Below are 23,952 nucleotides of genomic sequence, written 5' to 3' on the forward strand. Positions count from 1 at the left end.
TTGCAGGCAAGCTATGATTTTGTGGGAGACTGCTCTCAGTTTGCAACTCAGTCTTCAGGCAAGGTTTCTGCCAGGAGCACAGAACTCCTTAGCGGATGTTTTGAGCAGACAGATGGTGGATCCCCACGAGTGGAAATTGGATCCTCATGTATTTCGACAGTTGACAGTGATTTGGGGGACTCCAGACATAGATCTGTTCGCTTCTCCACTAAATTTCCAGCTGCCAAAGTTTTGCACAAAGATGTTTCATCCAAAAGCTTGGAAAGTGGATGCTCTATCATTCAGTTGGAACAATCTTCACGTCTATGCCTTTCCTCCTCTGCCTCTCCTTCCCAAGGTGCTCTTGAAGGTCAGACAGGACAAGCCCTCCATGATTCTAATAGCTCCAGATTGGCCACGTCAGCACTGGTACCCTCTGCTGAGGAGTTTAGTACGGGAGCCTCCTTGGCCTTTGCCATCAATTCCACACCTTTTGTCCCAGGCAGGCAGTCATTTCCTCAATGTCAGGATACAGTCCCTGCATCTGACAGCCTGGCATATTCTGTTCTAGACCCTGGAGGGTCGCAGCTTCCTCAACAAGTTTTGAATGTTATTTTGGAGGCCAGACTGCCTAGTACAAGGAAAGTTTATGCTGATAAATGGAGGAGATTTTTTTCTTTGGAGCAAAGCAAAGAGCTTTGATGTTTCAGTTCCTAATTTGAATGTTTCACTTCAGTATCTTACAGAATTACTAGACAAAGGTTTGTCTTTCTCTGTGAAAGTTCATGCTGCAGCCATTTCTGCTCACTATGACTGTGACCCACCATTATTCTCTTGTCCTTTGTTTAAGCAATTTCTTAGAGGGGCAAAGAACATAAGACCCCCAATGAGAGCTCCTACTCCTTCCTGGGATCTCAATTTTGTGTTGGAAAAACTCACTTTACCTCCTTTTGAGCCTGCAGCTACATCTGAGTTGAAGTTTTTGTCTTGGAAGACTGCTTTTTTGTTGGCCATTACGTCTGCTAGAAGGGTATCTGAATTACAGGCTCTAATGGCAGTTGAACCCTTCCTGATTTTTCATAAAGATAGGGTATCCCTACGTACTAACCCTACTTTTATGCCTAAAGTTGTTTCAAATGTGGCCTTGAATCAATCTATTCATTTGCCTACTTTTTATGCTGATCCCCAAAATAAAGGGGAAAAAATGTTGCACTCTTTGGATATTCACAGGCAGTTGCGTTATTATTTGAGCAGAACTAAAGGGTTCAGACAGTCTCAACAGTTTTGTTTCTTTTGCTTTGGGCTCTCAGGGGAAACCTGTTTCTAAACAAACTATTTCTAAGTGGATTGGCCATTGTATTGCTTTTTGTTATTCTCATCATGGTAAGGAGATTCCGGCTGGAATCAGACCTCATTCCACTAGGGCTACTGCCACTTCTACTGCTTTTTTAAGGGGTGTAGCTACTAAAGATATTTTGGAAGCAGCTACTTGGAGTTCAGTGCACACTTTTTCTAAACGTTACCATCTCCCTCTTTATTCCAAATCTAGGGCTGGGTTTGCCACTGCAGTTTTACAGGGCATGTTAGCAGCTCCCAATGCTTTATGATTTTGCCAACCTCCCTTTACCTTTGCTTTGGGATTCTACCCACAGGTTATGACTGCAGCAATGTGAGATGAAGAACATAGTACAGTTTTGTACCTACCATAAATGTAGATGTTCAAGATCCACATTGCTGCAGTCAACCCTCCCTCCTTCCCACTGTAGTTTGGGGTGGTTGTGTGGTTTGAGTTGTAAATATTGTTTGTACATGGGTGGTTGGATGTTTTTCTGTTTTTTGGCCATGGCCTTTCTTTTTAGGGCCTTCTGACATCTGGGGCAAGAAAGACTGAGGATATGGCGTCGGTCATGCGCTTTAGTACCACGGCGTACTGGCGTCAGATCTGAGCGACCATGACAGACGCCAGCCTAACACTTTGGTATTCGGGCCGACCGAGGACAGCGGACTACCCACAGGTTATGACTGCAGCAATGTGGATCTTCGAACATCTACATTTATGGTAGGTACAAAACTGTACTTTCAGTAGACTGTTTTTTTTTTTTCTGAACTTCAGTAGTGAGGGTGAATATTTTGTTGCATTTGCAGGATGTTCATAGCTGAGATTGTTTGGACGGAACTAAAGCCTTCAGGAAATCAAAACAGCTTGTTTTTCCAACATCAGTCTAGTGTCTAAAACAGCCCTATCCAAATGGCCATCTGATTGCATTTCCTTTGGGTATAATTTGAAAGGGAAGCACTTATTGGTAAACAACTGAAGGTCATTCTGTCAGAGCAGTGACTGCTTCTATGGCTTTTCTCCATAGGTCCTATTGACTATATTTGTGCTGCTGCTAATTGGGCTAGTACTCTTACCTTTCTGATGGGAAATGTCAGTGTGTCCCATTACAGATGGGATGTGCAGTCAAGGTTCAGGACCTTGATTGGTTCCATCATTCTGCAGAATGGCCTCTCCTAAGGCCTTCTGGGAAGATGCATGGATGAAGACTCCATCCCACTTTTTGAATCCGGATGGAAGATGTCTGATACAAATGTTATGTACTTGCCATAACTGTAGATCTGTTTTGTCTATTTCCATCCAGTTCAACCATTCTTCCCTCATTTTGGGTTGTACTGGTTGTAGCAGCAGGTGACAGCTTTCAGGGATTTTTTTCCTTTTGGGTTCTGTGTTAAGATCCTAGACTACTTTTTCACATATGTCGTATCTGTGTGAGGGAGAAACTCTCTGGTGACTGAGCTAGCTATTATGGTAGAGGCAGAGCTCTTGAGTTGAAGCTTCTTGGAAAATCTGATGGTCAGATTCAGTAACCCATATGTTGAACTGGATGAAAAAGCAGATTTTTCATTTTAGTAAGTATGTAACTTTTATGTTTGTATGTATGAAATGAGAGAGAGATGTAACTATAGCTTCCTAGTTGCAAGCAAAATAGCTAGCATCCATCAAGTGTTAGTGTTTCTCTGGTTTTGCAGTATTTGTGAGTTACATTCATAAGACTGTTTTACTCCTGCAGCAAGGTTAATTTGTTGTCCATTTCTGTAAGTGCCCATGAATCCCACTCTTCAGTTCATTCTCATTTCAAAATATTTTTGAAAGGGGTGCTGCATAAGAGCTCTAAGAAAACTAGTGGTTCCTCCTTGGGATCTTAATTTTGTTAGAGAATCTCTTGCTCCATTTGAAACAGCTGATTTGAGTTTCTTAACGAGAGTTTTACTGATTGCTCTAACCTCTGCAAGAGTATCTGATTTGCAAGCTCTTAAGGTTGGTCAGCTTTATCTAATTTTCTACAGAGGCAGGGTTTGATGGAGAAATCTTTTTTTATGCCTAAAGTTGCATCCGTTTACTTTACACCACTCTATCCATTTCCCTGTGCACTTCCCTGAACCCAAAAATGTGGGATAAAGGATATCTTGGATGTCTACAGGCAACTCTGGCACTATCTTGACAAAATCTTTCAGAATCTCCAATCAGCTCATTTCTTATGAGGGTAAGAAGGCACAACCTGTGTCAAAATTGACATTCATTTGGTTGTTTCAGGCTATTACCATTTGCTGTTCCCACCACAACAGAAGTATTCCAGACTGGGTCAAAGCATAATCCACAAGGGCTTTGCTTTAATCTTTAACTTTATGGAAAGTTTTAGGCTGTATAAATATTCTAGAAGCAGCAGCTTGGTTCTTTGTGCATTTTTTTGGAAAGCACTATAACTAAAATCATTTTCCAGGTCTGTCAGGCTTTGCTAACTCCATTTTCCAGGAGTTCCTAGACCCTTCCACCTCCCAGATGTATGGCCATTTAGCCATGTAGCTTAGGCTACTGCAGCATTGATTACTATGATTAACAGAAGAGTTGCACAAGTAAACTTACCTTAACAGTAGATCTTTGAGTGATCACTGCTGCAGTAGCCTCCCCTCCTTCCATACTCCTGTTTTTGTGTCCTCTCTGGGCTTAGCCTCTCTTAGTTGGCATGGAAGCTCTGAAGAGCTTTGTACCCAAACCTCTTAGTCTGCTCAGCTTGAGCTCTGTAATGGTTTGGGTGCTTGGAAGGTGCCCTTGAAGCTTTGGAAGCTGGATGGCTGTTGTATCCTTAGCAGGATGTAACCCATATAGCTTGGCTGCTACAGAAATGATCATTTGAGCATCTACAGTTGTGGTAAGTTTACTTGCACAACTGTACTTTGTATACTATGAATAGCCTCACTGTAGGTGGCTATTAAACAGCATAGAATAATGGAAACTAGATTCCTGATAGGTTAGTATAATCACAAAATGTGTATTTTTCTCTCCATTCCCATTAGAGCCTTCCTAATGGCTTCAGTACCTGTATCCTGTTGGCCAATTCATTTCATGCTGGCAAGAGTCTGGAATCCTTGGGTTAGAACGCTATCACTTATTCGTCCCTGCTGAACACCAAGAGTTAGGTGTTAGAGTTGGTTAACTTAGTGGGCCCTTTCACTTGGCCTACCCCTAGAGCTCTCTCCCTTCAGTGTCGTGCCCAGTATTTTCTGTTAAGTGTCTGGCAAACCAGAGCTGCATCTCTTCCCCTTAAGTGGGTAAGCCAGATGCTGCTCCTCACTGTTGTCCTTCACTTTTCTTATAGTAATCTTGCTAATCGATTGTGTTGTCTGGAGTGAAGTTGCAAACTTTGTTGCACCTTGGTCTGATGTAATTATCACAAGATGTTAATAAATTAGACACGGGTACAATTCTGCCTGAAAAATGAAATCAGAATTTAAGTGCAGGAAAAGTGTTTTTCCATTGTGGTGGGTAGGACGCAATTATATGAACTGGTTTTAATTTTTATTAAAATTAGAATTTAGTAAACTGAAAACAGAAATAGTATTCCCAGAAGGAAAAGATAACAAAATGGCTGTCTGGAAATTATAAGCCCATTAATTTAATGCAGAAATAGTCGTCTAATTATCCAAGTTTGAGGGATCCTTAAAGAAGGCAGGAGAATTGACAGCTGGTGGGCATTAACTTTTTAAAAGTGTAAATAAAAGCTAAAGCATGAACTTCACACTTTTATTAAAGCATTTGATTTTGCAGACTTAATGTTATATTTGGAAAAAAGAAAATTTGAAATTCAGTTGAAGCAATGTATAAGCATAATAAAGTGATGTGGGGGAAATGCTCTGTCCTGGTATGTAGTGTCCAGTAACAGTAGTTGAAGGGGTTACAGAGGGAAGAATGACTGTAATAAAAACAGTATAACTGTACTATGATCTTTAGGATGTATTCAGTCCTGGTATGTTGTTCACACTCTTTTATTAAAGCATTTGATTTTGCAGACTTAATGTTATATTTGGAAAAAAGAAAATTTGAAATTCAGTTGAAGCAATGTATAAGCATAGTGAAGTGATGTGGGGGAAATGCTCTGTCCTGGTATGTAGTGTCTAGTAACAGTAGTTGAAGGGGTTACAGAGGGAAGAATGACTGTTGAATAATAAAAGCAGTAGAACTGTACTATGATCTTTAGGATGTATTCAGTCCTGATATGTTATGAACAGTTGAAAGTGTAGCTGAATGAAAATTAGGTGACTGTGGTATAATAAAAGCAAAAGATCATATGTTTTAAGCGTAATTATAGGTGAAGTTCACAGAATACTGTTAAAGAACAATTTGTGGAACTTCTGAGCAAAGGTTTGGCATCAGTACAACAACTGATAGAATCAGTTTAACAGTAATTTCCATAAATTGTTTACAGCGGTATTACACTGATTTATTATAGACCATTTGCAGGCACAGCCTAGGTGTGAGTGTTTAATCTATAGCATTGTAAATGACTGCATATTCATTCATTTAAGGGTTTGCTTTTCTGCCTAGAGTTGCAAAAAGAAAGCTACAAGGGCTAAGTCACGTGTAGGAGCCTTTAGTAAAACAGAACTGAATAATGGACGGGGCAACTTGGGGAATGCACAAGTACTGAATGATAAAGGAGAGAAGTAAATGGGGTGCGGTAGGTTTGGATAGAAGACTAGAAATTAGCAGTAATTGTCATAATGACAGGGTAGGGAAGCTTAGAACTATAGCATGGGTAACATGGAATAAGTAAAAATCTCATGCTTCTCCAAGAGAAACAAGAAGCAAGGTTATGGTGAAAAATTACAAATAAGATGGGACAGTGAACTGATTAGAAAAGAGAGAGTCATGCAGTTAGATGCCAGGACATTGCGACATGAGCAAATGTGTGGGACAAAGCCGAAGGGAATGTCACAGTTGGTTTCTTAACCCACAGGCTTTGGTAAAAGTGGGAAAAATGCAGCTTGCAGGGTGTGTGGAGGTATTCATACTTGTATATGTGGGTGGGGGAGATTTTTTTTACGAAAGCTAAAATGTCTTGCTTTTTTGTGTAAGGGAATGTTCTGGTATGGACATTATGACGGGCAGTAAAATCTTAACATTGGATGAGCTGTACACCGGAAACGAATGTAAGTATGGCACATGGATAGATTACAGAAAAGCATGCAATAGCATCCCACTTTCATGGATAATGGATTGCTTAAAGATGTAGAAGATGCAACTTGTGATCAAATTTATTCCAGTGACCTGAGGATATTACAGGGTGATTTTTTTAACTGCTGTTTTGTCTTGCCCTTTACCTGTTAAGCTATTCACTTTATGGTTATAATTTGTCTCCCTGAAATCAACCACATTTTAAGGACTTTTCATTTACCTATTGTGGATGACTTAAAACTGTATAGTTGATCAGATGAGTCGAAAGCACAACAGACGGCTGAAACTTTTTCAGATACAAGAATGACATTTTGCTTTTGATGTGCAAAAGCAACATTTAAGTGAAGGAAAGCTGCAGAACCAGTAAAATATCAACCCAGGACAAGGAATATCCTCTAAAGTAACCTGAACAGGTGGGTGTGTAAATACTTGGGAAGGATAGGCAGTAATTGTGAACAGATGGTAATAAAGCTCATTAAGGAATACTTCAGAAGAGAAAAACTAATGCTAAAAACTGCATTGGCATTTTATAAAGTTCAAGCTATAAATTTGTTCTGGTTATAACTTACAGGTTTGAGTTGATTGGCCCCAAAAAGTATTGAATTAGTTGAATGTGAAACCAAGAAGTGTGTTGTGCTTCTCAAATGTATAAAATCAGTGTATACAAGTATTATATTCCCTCTTGGAGGCATGGGCCTCCTTGAAATTGAGTACATGTGTAAATATTCAGTTGTGGGAATGCATGCATATCTGTTCTTATTGGATCCAAACCTAGTAAAAGTTTTAAAACCATGGCAAGGCTAAGATAACGTATTTGCTTAGTTTAGCAGAAGAATTTTGAGCTGAAGCAGTAGAAGAAATTAAACCAGAAGTAGACAAAATCAGACAACTGAATGTACCAAAATGTAAAATAATAAGGGAAAGGATAAGATGTAAAGAAAAATGTTGGAAAATCCTCAAGTATAGTGGCAAGTACAGAGGTGGTCTGGAGTAACCTTATGTTGACCCAGGTTTGTAGGAAGAAGTGAATTGAAACCAGAATATGAAAGGCTAATAACAGCCAGTGATAGTGGAATGAATATATGGTTAGTTAGAAAACTGAGGAATTAAGACCAGTGCAGGTTCTGTAAAACAGAGAGAGAAACTGTTGCACATCTTGTCACCGGGTGTGATGCACGGTATAGCAAGAGGGTCTGTTTACTGAAAGGCACAGTAATGTGGCAGACCTGCTGCATTGGGGATTGTGCATATCATACGGTACAGAAGTAGCCGAGGAGGATTGTAAACATGAACCACAAAGCTTTATAGAAAATGTGTGTATCACTTCGGATCACCCATTACTAACAGTTTAAAAAAATAGATGAGAGAAAATATATAGTCCAAGAAAGAAATTAGTTGATCACAGTGATTTCTTTACTTGGTGATTAGTATCTTGCATACAGATAGGTCAAAAAATACCATGATTTGCACACAGAAATGAGAGCAATATAGGAGAAAGATAGTCCCAATAGTAGTAGGAGCAACAGGTCTAATAAGAATGTAGTCTTAAATATGCTGTCAATACATGTTAACTGGTGTATGCAGTATGGGTGCAGAGAAGACTGTTAAGTAACTGCTAAACTCGGACTGAGGCAATACTAATTTCATGGGGTCCATTCCTGTCGTGCATTAGAAACCCAAAACGCTTGGAGAAATTTTAAATCCTTGAAAAACCACACACACTTTTGAGATTTTCTAAAATAGATTCAAGTTTTTGTATGTTAAGGTAACAAGTCGTGTATAGATAATCAATGTATATAGAAACTAATTTTCAGAGTTAATGTAATGTTGACTGGTAAAATTGGCAGGAAGAAATGTGTACTGTATAAGTACTTGGCTATTTAAATGACTGCATTTTACTTTGTACTGGAAGTTTGTTAATAAAAGATTACAAGAGGCACTTGGACAGGAAATAAAGCTTTATCAAAATTACTAGTATGTAGGAGCTGTTAAATTAGCTTGTATCATATGATTGAATAATGAGTTAAGCAGTAAGAGCTGTATTTAATGTAAATATTCTGGTCTAATCGAATGCTTTACTGTTTTGTAATGGCAAAGTTTAGTGTTATGTTGCTTGACCTTTGTCCAGCTACTGGCAGTGTTAGTAAAAATCAAGTGTCACAGGAGTGCAGATTTTGTTTAAAGACCCAAGTGTTGGGTATAGGTGAATTAGAGGGCTTCAGGTTTTATAAGATATTTCCAGATGTTGAAAAATTCAGTGGTAGGGATATGCTACTGTTTCCCCCTTTTCTGTTCAAAGATGTTTTTTTAACTTGAAAGAGGAGGTATGTTGACATATTTTTAAGCACATAATTAGTCCAACAGCTTAGTTTTTTATGGTATATTTGGTCTCTACTAGGTGGTTCCCTCCCCTTCATGTTACAAGTTCTATGCATTAACTTCCAGCAATGTAGTTTATTCATCCTTCATACCTTGTTGAAAATAAGGGTGGAATGTTGCACTTGCCTTTGGTTATGTGAGCCTCTTTCCCTTTGTGGCTAGACTTTTTTTTCCCAACATCTGCCAAGTCCTACAGATGAGCTGGGAGTTACTGGCACTTTTTTCACTTGGTCACGTGCGACCAGTCCTACATGTAGACATTTGGTTTCTTGCAGGTGTGCATGCCTTTTGTTCTCACAGGAGCTGGGGCAGGTCCCTGCCTTGGCTTTTAGAGGGGGCACAATGTATGTTCAGCCCTGGCTAGTTAGGCAACTTGCTGTAAGTGGGCTGTTGTAATGTGGAAAGCCACCCTCTTTTAGGATGTTTCACTTGGAATTCTTGTCTTCTGCTGTATGGTCATTTGACTCTGTAATAAAGTTCATTCATTGTCATCTCCCTTCCTGTATGCTCGAGCTATTCATGGCTTGATGAATGAAGAGAGTATTCCCCATGGTAGGGCGGCCACCTTGCCATTCCTATTTACAAGAGGGCTGATGTCCTTGTAGAGTCCTGAAGTTAGAGGCACTGAGAGTAGGGTGACCCTTGCTCTTGACAGAGGTGAAGTCTTTTGGGCATGGTGGATAATCATTGGTATTGGTAAGGGAAAGAATTGATCCCCGGCTGCCATTAGGAGTGATGCCCAGGGAGTCTGACTGCTGTCCAGTGTACTGCTGTTTAGGAACACTTGTTTTGTTTCTAGTGCTAATGTTGCTTTTTTGTGCTCGCGTACTGTAGCCTACTTATTTAATTTTTTTCCCATTGTTTCGTAGACTGGAGTTAGAAGTCCTTAACATTGACTCCAATGCCACTGCATGAAGGTTTTGTGAAAGTGCTTTAGTAGGTCCTTTGAAAAGTGATCAAACTTTTCTGTGGGCCAGCAATGCATCCTTCAGATAGTATTTTTCTCTGCTGTAGAATAGGTCCTTAACAGTTTTTTTCCTGGAATGCTTGGGATTGATGTTATGTGATCCTATCTCGCCTACATTCTGAATGATGGGTTCGGAGCCGATCCCTCGGCTCCGACTCGGCACGCTTATGCCAAAGAGCGAAGTCTCTTACTGGCTGAGCTTACCATATCCCAGGATGCACCACTACCAGTCCCCCAGATCTCGTTTGCCGCTAACAAGTGAAGACGTGGTCTCGAGCTGGCTGAGTTAAGTAGTGATTATTTCACTAGTTTTTCTGTCAGGTTTTTCTTCTTTTTCTACAAAAAGCTGTTTTAACAGCTATTCTTGTGTTTTGAGTGTGTTTGACAAAATTCACTTGGTGAATTCTTGTGTTGTGAGTGACTAGGAGTACCTCTTGTCTGGAAAGGCCTTTCCCGGTCTTTTTGTTTGTAGGTGACTTCGGTTCTGTTTTGAATCATTTACTTTCTCTTCTTAAATAACAACTAACGGAGAGAAATTATTATATTACAGAGTTTGTGCTGTGTTTGACTAACTCACAGTTTTGCGAGTGATAACTGTAAAGCCTACTCTAGGTGTATTACCAGTGTTCTTTCAGTTACCTTTGAAAATTTTCATAATGTCTCAGAATCCCAGGCCTTCGGGCTTCAAGAAATGTGTAAAATGTAGCTTCAAAATGTCCATCACGGACGATCACTCGCTGTGTGTGTATTGCTTAGGGGCAAAGCATTTACAGGAATCATGTAGTGTATGTCACGCTTTTTCCTCAAGGGTCCTCCAGGAGAGGAAAAATAAATTAATTCTTAAGGGATTAATTAAACCTTCTTTCGAAGAAGCTTTGGCATCCTCTCCTTCTCCGCCAAAAGAAAGGCCGGCTCCGACCAGTCCGTCGGATCCGATCGCTAAGAAACAAAGGCAGGCCTCTCCTTGGCTCCAAGGACTTGAGCCGAGGTCGAACGTCTGCCTCGATGCCACCAGTATCGACTCCTCTGGCCGGAGCCGATAGCTGGGGCATCGAGGCGGGTCATCTTCGCCGGCTCCACTGCTCGGAGCCGACAAAGGTTGCCGCTCAGACACTTCCTCCTCGGCGCCAAGTCCACCTCGGCACCGATGGAAACTGGTGTGTATTCCTCGGCGCCGATACTCATCGAGTCGCCTCGAGCCGGTCCCCTAGCCCTTTGGGGCCGTTGGAGAGGCCTTCGACCCGTTCTGTTTCCTCTCGGTCTTCGAGGATGTCAGATTCTGATATAGACAGGGTGCTCCAAAGACTGTTCCAGTCCCCAGTCTTCCAAAATTTGTTTCGGTTCCGACCCAGTTGGCTTCGGAGCCGATGACCTTGGCCCACCCATTGCCATTCCTCCTCCGACTGCTTGGCTCCGTCGGAGCAGGTGCTGTTGGAGCCGATGGAGACCTCAGGGTCGGCTCCGACCCTTACTCCAACCCGGCCTCGGGTCCGAGTTTGACGCTGGACGTCTTGGCTGGACCCGGGGTGATGTTTCGGGACCTATGCTTCGGTTCCGAGCCTCCCTCGGTGCTTCGGCTGCGGTCTTCCGTCGACTATCACGGCTCGGGACCGGACACTCCCAGGATTCTGGGGTCCGGCTTTCAGAGCCATGAGGAGTGCCTTGGCCAAGTCCTCTCGCCATCTCCCGGCTTTACCGGCACCTTTCCTAGGCGTGGAGACTGGGTCTTTGGCAGTTCCCCTGTCCGTAGTCAGCGGAGCCGGGGCCTGAGGTTACCCCAGTGGGGTTCCCTCCTCCTGAGGGTTCTTCTGAGCTTTCTTGAGGAACCCCAAGGAAGAGATCGTGCAAGAGGAAGCACGTGGACTCCCGAGTCTATTACTTCAGACACTGATCTGGATGATGCAGAGGTCCCCGAAGTCGTCCTCGGATGATGTCTCCTTTGCAGACATCTTAGAGATCCTCAAACAACGAGGCGGCTGGATATCCAAACCCCCCTCTACTGACGAGTCAGTGCTCCTCAAGGCCTTTGGGGCTCAGCCCTCCGCCTCCTGGGTGTCTCCGCCCTTCGACGAGCTTCTGGATTTAGTTTGTCGAAGGGTGGGAACATCCAGATACCGTGGAACCAGTCCCTTCGTCCAAATAAATTTTTGTCTGCTCCCCGAGAAGGAGTTCCTCACTAAAGGCGTGGCTGTAGATGCCATGGTGGTGGCATCTGCTACACAACAGGACGTGGCAGAGGCTTCAACGTCCATCCATCCTCCTAATAAGGAGTCTAGGAGTATGGACAGGTACGGGAAGCGCACCCTGACTTCAGCGGCCTTTACTTTAAGGTCTCTGAATTATTTGGCACATTTTACCAGGCTTCAGAGGGATCTGGTCAAGGAGTTGTCAGATTCCCTCTCGGGTACTCTACCTGAGCAGCTAGCCCAGTCGGTTAGCTCTCAGTTGGCTATCCTTACGTCAATCTCTAACTCGTCCATGAGGCTCATTTCCTATGCGGCCGAAGGGGCGGGTAGAGCGCAGGCACAGGCGTGGCTCACGGAGACAAGCCTGGCTCCGCTTGTGTCAGTTCTGGAGGCCTTCAAGTCTTCCTTCCGACGCTCCCTTTGATGGGTCCTCCTTGTTTGGACCCAAGGTTAAAGACACCCTTACCCGCTGTGAGCAAGAGGGAAAAACTTTATCTGCCGTAGGTGCCCGTTATTCCACTCCCTTCGGCCTTACCCCAAGGCTAAAGGAGGGGGAAAATGTGGTTCCGCAAATCCCGTAAGTTTTTCTCCCAACAGCAGGAGGAATCCCCTTCCAGAGGCAGAGGACGGGGAAATTTTTCAGGGAGACGCCGTCCCAGAGGCGGCAGAGGGCCCCGCAATTCTGGAGACCGCGAGTCCTTTCGTGGCTCTTCAGCCTCCCACACGTCATGAGGGATTGCCCGGCTGTGCTGCTCCGGAGCCAGTCGGGTGTCGTTTTGCCCAGCACCTAAAAGCCTGGGAGTCAATCACTCAGGACAGATGGGTGCTTCGGATCATTGCCGGAGGTTACACCATCCCATTCACATTCTCCCCACCGTCCAAAGAATCCCGGACCCACCACCCAGTCAAAGGGAAATGGCAGCCAGAAGCTTTAAAGCTGCTAGAAAAGGAGTCATCCAACCGGTCCCCACAGACCAGATCGGATCAGGAAATTACTCCAGGTTCTTTTTAGTGCCAAAAAAGACAGGGGACCTGAGACCAATATTGGATCTCAGCAGACTGAACCAATCCGTCACGAAATCCAAATTCAATGGTCACGTTACAATCCATTCTCCCATTGTTGGAGAAGGATGTTTGGATGTGCTCCATAGACCTCAAGGACGCCTATTATCACATACCGATACATCAGGCGTCCAGAAGGTATCTGCGCTTCAGCCTGGGAGTCAGTCATTACCAATTTTGCGCTCTGCCCTTTGGTCTCACCACAGCCCCAGGGTGTTCACCAAGTGTTTGGCAGTAGTGACGGCTCACCTAAGAAGTCTTGGATTCCAAGTGTTTCCCTATCTGGACGACTGGCTCCTGACTGCCACCACCAGGCATCTACTAATGGACAACCTCAAAGCCACTATCTCCTGGGTGTTACCCTGGGGATTACATTCAATTGGTCAAAGTCTGTCTTGCTGCCCTCTCAGCATAAAGTTCATAGGAGCAGAAATAGACTCAAGATTGATCTGGCGTCTTTCTTCCTGCCGAAAGGATCCAAACTTTACAGGGCCAAGTTCAAGCTCTGATCTCGAGATCCAAAGCCCCAGCCAGGATGGTTCTACAAGTTCTAGGCTCAATGTCTGCCACGGTTCTTTAAGTCCCTCTGGCAAGATTGCACATGAGGATTCTTCAGTGGCTATTGTCAACGCAATGGTCCTTTCAGGATCTTCCCTCAATCATCACATCATGATTACGGATATATGCAAAGGGACCTTCGCTGGTGGCTTCAGACATCCAATTTGGATCAAGGAAACCCTTTGTTCTTCCCTCTCCAGTGGTTACCCTGACGACAGATGCCTCCCAGATAGGGTGGGGGGCATTGTCTGGGCAGACTAGTTCAGGGCTCCTGGCTTCCAGGCTAAGCTCTTCTCCACATCAATGTGTTGGAGATGAGGGCTGTACTTCTATCCCTACAAGCCTTACACAAGTTTCTTCCTCAGGGCATCATCGCCATCCACACAGACAACATGTCGGTGGTTTGGTATCTGAACAAACAAGGGGGACCAGATCATACCCCTTTGCAGAGAGGCCATGAGAGTGTGGGAATGGGCTGTAGCTACCAACCGCTTCTTGGTAGCGACCCACATCCCGGAAAGTCAAATATATTGGCAGACAAATTGAGCAGGACAATTCTCTCTCCTCACGAGTGGTCTCTAAACCACACAGTAGCAGCTCAGGTTTTCAGGAGATGGGGGCCGTGCTGCGACCTATTTGCAACTCCATTAAACACCAAGTGCCAAAGGTTCTTCTCCTTGATCCCACATCAGGGAGTACCAGCCATGGATGCTCTAGCACAACTTTGGCCAACAGGGCTACTTTATGCCTTTCCTCCAATTCCGCTTCTTCCCAGAGTTATTCAAAAAGCCTCTCAACTGGGGTCTTCAATGATACTGATTGCCCCATACTGGCCTCGTCAGGTATGGTTTCCCTACCTGAAGAAGCATGCAGTGGACGATCCGTGGACTTTAGACCTAATTCCGGACTTGCTAATCCATCAGTCGGGACTTCGACATCAGTCCCTTCAATCTTTGAAATTGACAGCTTGGCTCCTCCACTTCCGACTTTAGTTAGAAGGCACACACTAGACCCGGAAGTTGTTCACATTTTATCTTGCCCACAAACCCACCACTAACAAATTGTACCTTAGTAAGTGGAAGAGGTTTGCTATCTGGGCTCAACTCAAGGGCTTAGACCCTATCACTGCTCCTGTCCCAGAGGTCTTGAAATTTTTAACATCCCTGTTTAATCAGGGATCTTCTGTCTCAACTATTAAAGTCCAACTAGCGGCTATCTCTAAATTCCACGAATCCATGGATCCTCCTTTGATGAGCAGCAGACTATGCAAGACTTTCATTAAAGGTGCGAGCCTATTAAGACCACCAATTTTCATCCTGCACCTCCGTGGGATCTTGATTTGGTGCTTCGCATTAACATCTCCCCTTTGAACCGGCTGCTACATGCGAGTTAAAATATCTGTCTTGGAAAACTGCCTTCTTAGTTGCAATTACTTGCAAGAAGAGTTTCAGAGCTTCAAGCCCTGTCTATTAAGCCACCTTACTTGATTTTCCACAAGGATAGAGTATCACTTAGGCCTAATCCATCCTTTGTCCCAAAGGTCTGTTCTAGTTTCTGCCTCCAACAATCTCTAGAGCTACCGGTTTTCTTCCAAAATTCTCCAATGAAGCAGAATACACTCTTCATAAATTGGATGTTCACAGGCAATTACGCTTCTATTTAGACAGGACTCAGCAACTTCGTAAGTCAGACCAGTTGTTTGTGTCCTTCTCAGATAATAAACTGGGCCAAACCATCACAAAAGCTACTATCTCAAAATGGATCAGAGATTGCATAACTCAGGCTTATTCTTCTTCGAATAAGCAGCTTACAACATCTATCAAGGCTCATTCTACCAGAGCTATGGCTACTTCTATAGCTTTTCATTCCAAGCTCGCTATATCGGAAATCTGTGCTGCGGCTACTTGGTCCAATCCGCACACTTTCATTTCCCACTACAAATTGGATGTGGCATCTAGAGGACGAGCTTCTTTTGGTTCCACGGTACTCAGGAGTGTTTTCCAGTGAGCCACCCAGGATTCAGGTGCTAGGGACGCTGTCCCATCATTCAGAATGTAGGCGAGATAGGATCACATAACATCTTTTAGTTATGTACTCACCATAACTTCAGATGTTTGGGATCCATCTCGCATTCCTGATACCCACCCTCCTTCCCCTGCCTTGGAGATCAGAAGAGATTGAACGGTTTTGAGTTCTACTGTTTTATCTTGTTTCATCTGACGATGTTATATAAGCAGGGTATGCATGTGTGCATGTATGCGGACAAACTAGATCTGGGGGACTGGTAGTGGTGCATCCTGGGATATGGTAAGCTCAGCCAGTAAGAGACTTCGCTCTTTGGCATAAGCGTGCCGAGTCGGAGCCGAGGGATCGGCTCCGAACCCATCATTCAGAATGTAGGCGAGATGGATCCCAAACATCTGAAGTTATGGTGAGTACATAACTAAAAGTTTTCTTTTAGGGACTCGTTAGATATGATCCCTGAAATAGGATGTCAGTTTCTGTATGGATGAAGACCTTGGGTCAGAAGTTCTGCCCTCCTGATCCCCTCTGTGTATCTTCCTGGCCTTGGTTACTGGGTATGTGTAACTGAGGCAGGTGTGTGCTTTGTGTATTATCTGTTGGTAACTGATGTGCCATATCTTTACTGTTCCTGATTTGCTGGTTGAGACTTGGTAGCATGGATTGTGTACTGATTGGCACAGGAGACTTTTTTTTTGTAGTTGTGATATCACCACACGTCACAGATACACGTGAACTAAAATGCAGAATACTGATTTTTCCAAGATTACAAACCCAACTAGGATTCATCCAGGCATGTCATCTTTTTAGACTGATGCTTACAACTTTTAACTGTGGTGGTGGTGCTGCGGTAGCGTTGTCGCCTCACAGCAAGACGTCCTGTTAAATTCTCAGCTAGAGCGTCTTCTGTGTGGAGACATGCGTGAATGGGCGTACCTTCGTTGAAGGTTGTGCGTCGGGGTCGGCAACTCTGCACGTAAAAATCTACTGCCAATCATTAGCGGACCGGAGTTCCGCTGTGGCGACCCATAACCGGGAAAAGCTGAAAAACACAACAACTTACAATTTTTATCAATAACTTACGTTTTTATATTGCTTTCCAAAAAGGGAAAGTGTGCTGCCATTTTGCCATGTTTTTTTAAGAAGTTGGTGTGAGCACTTGAAGCACCTGTTAAGTTCCTGTAAGATGCTTTGAACTTGTTTCTGTTGAGTTTTTGTGCTAAATGGAAGCATGACATTTAAGGCATATTTTGCTAGCTCACACTTCCGAAGTGTGAATGAAATAAGTCTCTGCAGTTATGCAGGTATTTTTTGCCAAGTAGAGAGGCATCCTGTGGCTGTAACATTAATGTTTTACTTGAATGTGAGCATTATGCTGCTCAGTTTTCAGAAGCCTTTTTTCCTCTGTTAGACTGAATTGAAATTGATTGAAATTTTCACAGCTGTCTGTGGAGAAATTGGAAATGCTTCTGGTTCCCACCATTTGGAAAGAAATTGTCTGACAAGGCAGACTACAGTGAGTAAATTAACCTTGTAGAACTAGTGGAAATTATCTCAATGGGTAGATTCTGATGGCCGTAATGTTGACAATTTCTGCAAAAAAATATTCATATACAGTAACTGATCTGCATCGCTGTTTACAAGTTTGGACTGCATATTTTGAGTAACTTTTTTTTTCATTGTTTTCTAGACTGGAGTAGAAATCATTAACATAGACTCCAATGCCACTGCATCAGGGTTTTGTGAAAGTACTTCAGTAGGTCTTTCTCTGAAAAGTGAGCGAACTTCTTTGTGGCTGTTTTTCTCCATGGTAAGTTTAAAGTAAGTGAAATAGCAAGGAATCTAGAAATGCATCTGTCATGTTTCACTTCTGTGTTGGATACTGCATTCTATACAAGTCCTAGGTGTGACTAGTAGATCACAAAACTTGAATGTTTTCTATTGGCTTTTGATAGTGTGGGGTGTTTAACAGAATGTGATGAACAATTTTTGAGAGCTAAGGGGAGAGATTCCCTTACTAAATTTTACTTTGAATGTATACCATGGCACTTTAGGATGACAGTTTTTACTAAGTGCACTTCTCAGGTGGTGTTCGTGTTTCACTGTTGCAATCATCACACTTGGGTTATCTGTCTGCAGGTAACCCTCAGTCGGCCCGAATACCAGAGACTTAGTATTTCTGCTTCAGTTGTTGTCGCTTCAGGACTGATGTCAGGTAGTCAGGGGTATAAAAACAGGCAGCCGACGCCATTACATAAGTCTTACTTGCTGAGGAGCCCAAAGTGGAAGCAAGTTCGCATGAGTGCCGGTTGGCCGCTACCCGAGTTTTCATTTCTAAATTGAATCATCCTGAAGTCTTCTAAAGCTAAGTACCCCATTGGGGATCCTTTTTTCTTGCTCTAACTGATGTCAGAAAATTAACAATTGTCTCGCCTGTGGAAAGCAAATACCACACTAAGATTTCCATTCTTACTGCGTCACCTGTTTAGGCCCAGACCACGACGTACCTCGCTGTCTGTTTTGTGCTTTGTTCAATGCCCGAACTATTCATCGTCAGGCCCTTATTGTCGCAAAATACTTGGCTTTCGATCTCTGTATTCCGAAATGGCTTCGGTAAGCCATCCGTCTACCGATCTGAAAAAATGCAAGGATAAAGACAGACTGCACAGGCTCAACACTGCCAACGACACTTCTATTAAGCTAGTCGCCAATTCGCCGGTACTCTGAGGCACTTTCACAGCCCCTGATGCCCACTTTGCCAGATTCACAGGCCACTATTGAGACCTGTTCGGAGTCCGGTATGCCGCGAGACTCTACTACGGAACCTGTAGATGTCTCTACCTTGGATGGGTCTGGAGCCACTGTGCAGGCACCGGTTTCTGAAGAAGTTCTTTGCATTACCAATACTCGACAGACTACTTTCGCATCTTCAGTTTTGTCTAAAACTACCCAGATGTCCTTCATGGATGCATCTGCAGTCATAACAACTGGGTTGTCCTGTCGTCAGGCAGCCCTTCAGTCGGCCGGATTCCAAAGTCCGGGTCCGGCTTCGGCTGATGTCGCACTTCACCCGACGTCATCTCTGTTGGTCTTCGGGTATATAAGCATCAGCCGACGCCATTTTCCTCAGTCTTTCTTGCCGCGGCGCCCAAGCAGAAGCTGTTCGCAGTGCCGGTCGGTCGGATCCAGAGATTACTTCTACCGAATACTACTTGAAGACTTCTAAAGCTAAGTACCCGTTAGGACTCTTTCTTGCCTCAGCCGATGTCAGAAAAAGTTAATTGTTTAACCTGTGGGAAACAAATACCTCATAAAGATATCCACTCTTATTGTCTGCCTTGTTTAGGCCCAGCCCACGTGAGCAGCCTGTTCGCCTGTGCTTCTTTCAACCGACTAACGCTTAGGCGTCGGTCGGAGTTTGCAGAACAGTTTTTCGGTTCTGATTTTGCGTGACATTATGCCGTCGGATCCTCCGACTTCCCAATCTGCCAAAACGCAAAGATAAAGACCGACACTCATGCGGTCCGCGGTTTCGCCGAAACCATGGTTAAGCAAACGCGAGTGTCTCGGTTTCGGCGAAACCGAGAAAACTGATCAAAGTACAGCTGAACCTATCTCTACAACTGAGGCCCCTGCTACCACTCTTGAATCGGCCTCAGAAATTTTATCCACTACGGTGGTTGCCACTGACTGACTTATCAGACACCATTCCCTTGGATGTCTCTACCCCAGCACGTGGTGCTGCTAGGCCTCCAGCAGCCATGTCCATTAAGGCCTTCGCCAGGGCTAAAGCAGCCAAGACTACTAAAACAGTGCCTGTTAAACCCCCCACAACCAGGCCCTCTTCTAGTTCTCAAATGCTTACTTTGGCAGAAGATTTAATTTCATTAATTAGAGGATCTCAATCTCACCCAGACAGGGCCTCTCAGCCCCCAGAGAAGAGACCTAGGGCAGAGCCCCTGAGCCAGTGTCCTCTGATGATTCTGCTGATGAATCAGACATAACTGACCAGCCAGAGGCTCCTTTCTCCAATTTTGAAGATTCTGATGCTGAAGAATCCATTCCAGCTGCTTCCCCACCAGAAGAATTCTCCTTTGGGGAAACCTTACATGCCATGAGAGCAGTTCCAATGGCAGCAACAGGATTTTTCAGACTCCAGAAAAAGACTTAGGACCGTTCTGCACCTCCCACAGCACAGGCCCTTAGCTATACCTCCTGTTCTCTCTGTGGTGGATGATGCTTTCAATGATGTCTGCTCCGCTCCAGATTCTTTACCCCCAGCCCCTGCCAAACCAGACATATTTTACAGGGTGCCAGATACTCATCACCACCTTTACAAGGCCCCACTTGCAGACCCCGAAACTATATCCCAGGGTCCGAAGGCAGCGACCATAGCTAAAACCCTATTCCTTCTGAAAGGGAAGCAAGGTCATTAGACAGATGGGGTAAAAAGGTCTACACTTCAGCTACTCTCTCAGCTAGAGCTTTAAACTGTCAGTTCCACATGATACAATACCAAGAGTTTATGCTTGATCAGTTAACTAAAAAACTAACCACTGATGAATCTCTTGATAAGAAATATGTATTAGAAATGGTAAATAACATACAACAGGTTAGCAACCATTCCTTAAAATGTGGCTATGATGCACTGGAGGCTTCATTTAGATCAGCCATGACTGGCACAGTGATAAGAAGGCATGCATGGCTAAAGGAGCAAGCTTTACGGATCATGTTAAAGCTAAGTTGCTAGATGCTCCTATGGATAAGACAAGTTTGTTTGGTACACCTGCCCAGCAGGTTATGAAGAAAATGGAAGAAAAGGCAAAATCTGTTCAAACGGTTAAAGATTTCTTGCAGGTTCAAACCCAAGGTTTAGCAGGAACTGGCCTGCCAAAAATTGGTCCTTTCCTGACTCCACAAAATTTCAAAGGGGCAGGAATAGACGTTCCAGAGGCAGAAACCAATCCAGAGGAGGTGCCTACAGAGGACTACAGTGGCAAGGTAACAACAGAGGTACAGACACAACCACTGCCACTACATCAGCACAACCACAGTGACTTAACCCTAAATCCGCCTACCAGGGAACAAATAGCAGCTCCTCTAGGCGGAAAGTTAACCTTATTTTCAAAGAACTGGCACTACATAACAAAAGACAAGTGGATTTTACAAACCATAGATCAAGGTTACCGGTTTCACTTCCACACTTTACCAGTCAAAAGAGGAATGCCAAATCTACCTCCAAATGAAAAAACAGAGGCACTACAACAGATAATGGAGTTAGCAAACATGAGAGCTGTGGAAAGAGTGCCAACAGCAGAGCAAGGAAAGGGGTTCTACTCCAGACTATTCCTAGTTCCAAGAAAGGAAAAAAGTTGGAGACCAATTCTCGACCTGTCCACCTTAAATACATACATCATTGTCCCAAAATTCAAAATGCTGACCCTACAGCAACTTCTTCCCATGCTGGGCAAGGAGTCTTGGCTGGTAACTATAGATCTCAAGGAGGCATTCCTGCACGTCCCCATTCGACCAATCTGCAGAAGATACCTCAGATTTCTTGCAGGATCAGAGCACTATTAATTCGCTACTGCGCCCAGAGTATTCACAAAATGCCTGGCATCAGTAATCGCCCATTGCAGACTACAGGGAATTCAAATTTACCCATACCTGGACGACTGCCTGCTACAAGGGGACAACAAAAGCAAGCTGACAACGGATTTACAAAGGGTCATTTACTTGCTACAAGCACTGGGATACACAGTCAATTTACAAAAGTCAAGGCTGATACCATCCCAAACAAGGACATTCTTGGGCGCGGAATTGGACACAGTAAAACAAATGGCATTCCTGACTACAGAAAAACAAAAGAACTCCTCTTTACTTCTTGGCACTAACAAAACTGAACAAGTTAACAGCAAGAAAAGTACTGCAGGCCTTGGGCTTCATGGCATCATGCATAATCTTGGTCCCATTTGCCAGACTACATATGAGAAAACTACAGTGGTACCTAAAGAATTTATGGTCCCAACACAGACACAGCCTAGAAACAGAAATCCCACTAATTCCATGCTTAAAACAGGAGTTTCTATGGTGGGCTCAGGCATGCCAGTCAAACCCAGGCCTACCCTTTCAGATGTCAAGCAACCCAGACCATCACAACAGACGCTTCAGACCTAGGATGGGCCCACATGCTGGACAAATGCGTGCAAGGATTGTGGACACAGGATCAACTTCACCTGCACATCAACCTAAAAGAAATGCTGGCAGTAAAACTGGCAATCCAAAAGTTCAAACCATTTCTCCGAGGGCCAGTTGATAAGGACAGACAACACCACAGTCATGTGGTACATCAACAAACAGGGAGGCACTCATTCATACCCCCTATGCAGAATGACTTTGGAGCTGTGGACCCTGGCACTCAGCTACAACATCCAGTTACAGGCAATATTTGTACCAGGAAAAGAAAATACTCTAGCAGACATATTAAGCAGAACCACATCGGATGCCCACGAATGGAAGCTGCACCCGGACATCTTCAAGACCATCTCAAAGAAATGGGGAATGCCTCAGATCTATTCGCATCACCTCTCAATCACCAGCTCAAAAAATTCTGCACAAGGACATTCCACCCACTAGCATGGAAAGTGGATTCGCTCTCCTTCAGCTGGAAAGGCCTAACAGCATATGCATTCCCACCTCTTCCCTTGATACACAAAGTACTACTAAAAATCAAGGAAGAACGTCCAAGGATAATCCTGATAGCTCCAAACTGGCCAAGACAACACTGGTACCCACTGCTGAGGAGCTTGTCTCGGAACAATGTGGCCAATACCCCTGATGCCTTTGATAACTCAGAACAACTACACCATCATACATCCAAACCTAAAAACGTTACAACTGACTGCATGGAACATCACATAGCAGCAGCTAATCCAGAACTTTCCCAAAGAGTTAAAGACATTATTCTTGAAGCACGCAGACCTTCAACAAGAAGGAACTATGCTGGAAAATGGAAAAGGTTTGTCATCTGGAGTACGGAAAGAGGAAAAGATGTGTCAAACATAGATATGCCTAACATTCTGGAGTATCTGGCCGAACTTCTTCATTCAGGCCCGTCCTACTCCTCCATCAAGATACATGCATCAGCTATTTCAGCAGAATACAGCTTTGATCCACCTGTTTTTCACCCTTTGCTCAGGCAGTTCCTCAGAGGAATCAAGAATGTAAAACCTCCAAGGAAACCACCATTACCAGCTTGGGACTTAAACTTTGTGCTGGAAAAGTTGACACTCTCACCCTTTGAACCAGCAGCAACAGCAGACCTACAACACCTGTCATGGAAAACTGCTTTCCTACTGGCAATTACTTCAGCAAGGAGGGTTTCAGAACTACAGGCCTTAATGGCAGTGCAACCCTTCCTAATCTTCCACCAAGATAGTGTCCATGAGGACTAATCCTACATTTATGCCTAAGGTGGTATCCAGAGTGTCTTTAAACCAGGCAATCCACCTACCTACCTTCTTCCCAACCCACAAAACAGAGGGAAAGAATACTGCATACCTTGGATGTACATAGACAGCTACGCTACTTGGACAGAACAAAAATAGCAGAAAGACTGACCAACTTTTTATAGCCTATGCAACAGGAAGGGAAGGAAAAGCTATTTCCAAACAGACAATCTCCAAATGGATAGGAAATTGCATACTATTCTGTTACTCCTTCCATGGAAAATCAATTCCACAGAACATAAGACCTCACTCTACAAGGGCAACAGCCACTACCACAGCCTTCTTACGAGGAGTGGCAACCAAAGACATTATTGAGGCTACTTGGACCTCCGTGCATACATTTGCCAAGCATTATAATTTGCCTCTATATTCCAGATCCCGAGCAGGGTTTGCCACTGCTGTACTGCAAGGGATCCTAAACACACCATAATCTACTTTTATCCTCCTCCCATAGTTGGCTGTGGTATTCTACCCAGTTGTTATGACTGCAGATGCATCCATGAAGGACATAGTACAGTTTTGTACCTACCATAAATGTAGATGTCCGAACTGGATAGCATCTGCAGTCAGGATTACCCTCCCTCCTTCCCCTCTGTGGTACTCCTAGGGTGTTTACCCTCCTAATAGCTAGCTGGTGGGGAGTCTTTTATGGTGTATTTGTTTGTATATATGTACATACATGCTTATTTTTGTGTTTACCTCTATCTTTTTGGAAACATTGGCATCTATCCAAATTTTAGCCTTCAAGAGGGCTACTGGCATCTGGGGCAAGAAACACTG

General features: G+C 43.9%; 1 protein-coding gene across 1 annotated transcript in view; it reads left to right on the forward strand.

Moving 5' to 3' along the window:
* LAMP1 (lysosomal associated membrane protein 1) overlaps positions 1-23,952 on the forward strand; it is a 1,110,117-nt gene that overhangs the window by 667,597 nt on the left and 418,568 nt on the right. The window contains exon 6 of the mRNA XM_044072009.1: positions 17,355-17,474. Coding sequence (XP_043927944.1) covers positions 17,355-17,474 — 120 coding nt within the window. The remainder of the gene's footprint in view (positions 1-17,354; positions 17,475-23,952) is intronic.

This window comes from Protopterus annectens, chromosome 5.part0 (genome assembly GCF_019279795.1).
Source record: "Protopterus annectens isolate FY-2018-M chromosome 5.part0, PAN1.0, whole genome shotgun sequence".
In the NCBI taxonomy this organism is placed as follows: domain Eukaryota; kingdom Metazoa; phylum Chordata; order Ceratodontiformes; family Protopteridae; genus Protopterus; species Protopterus annectens.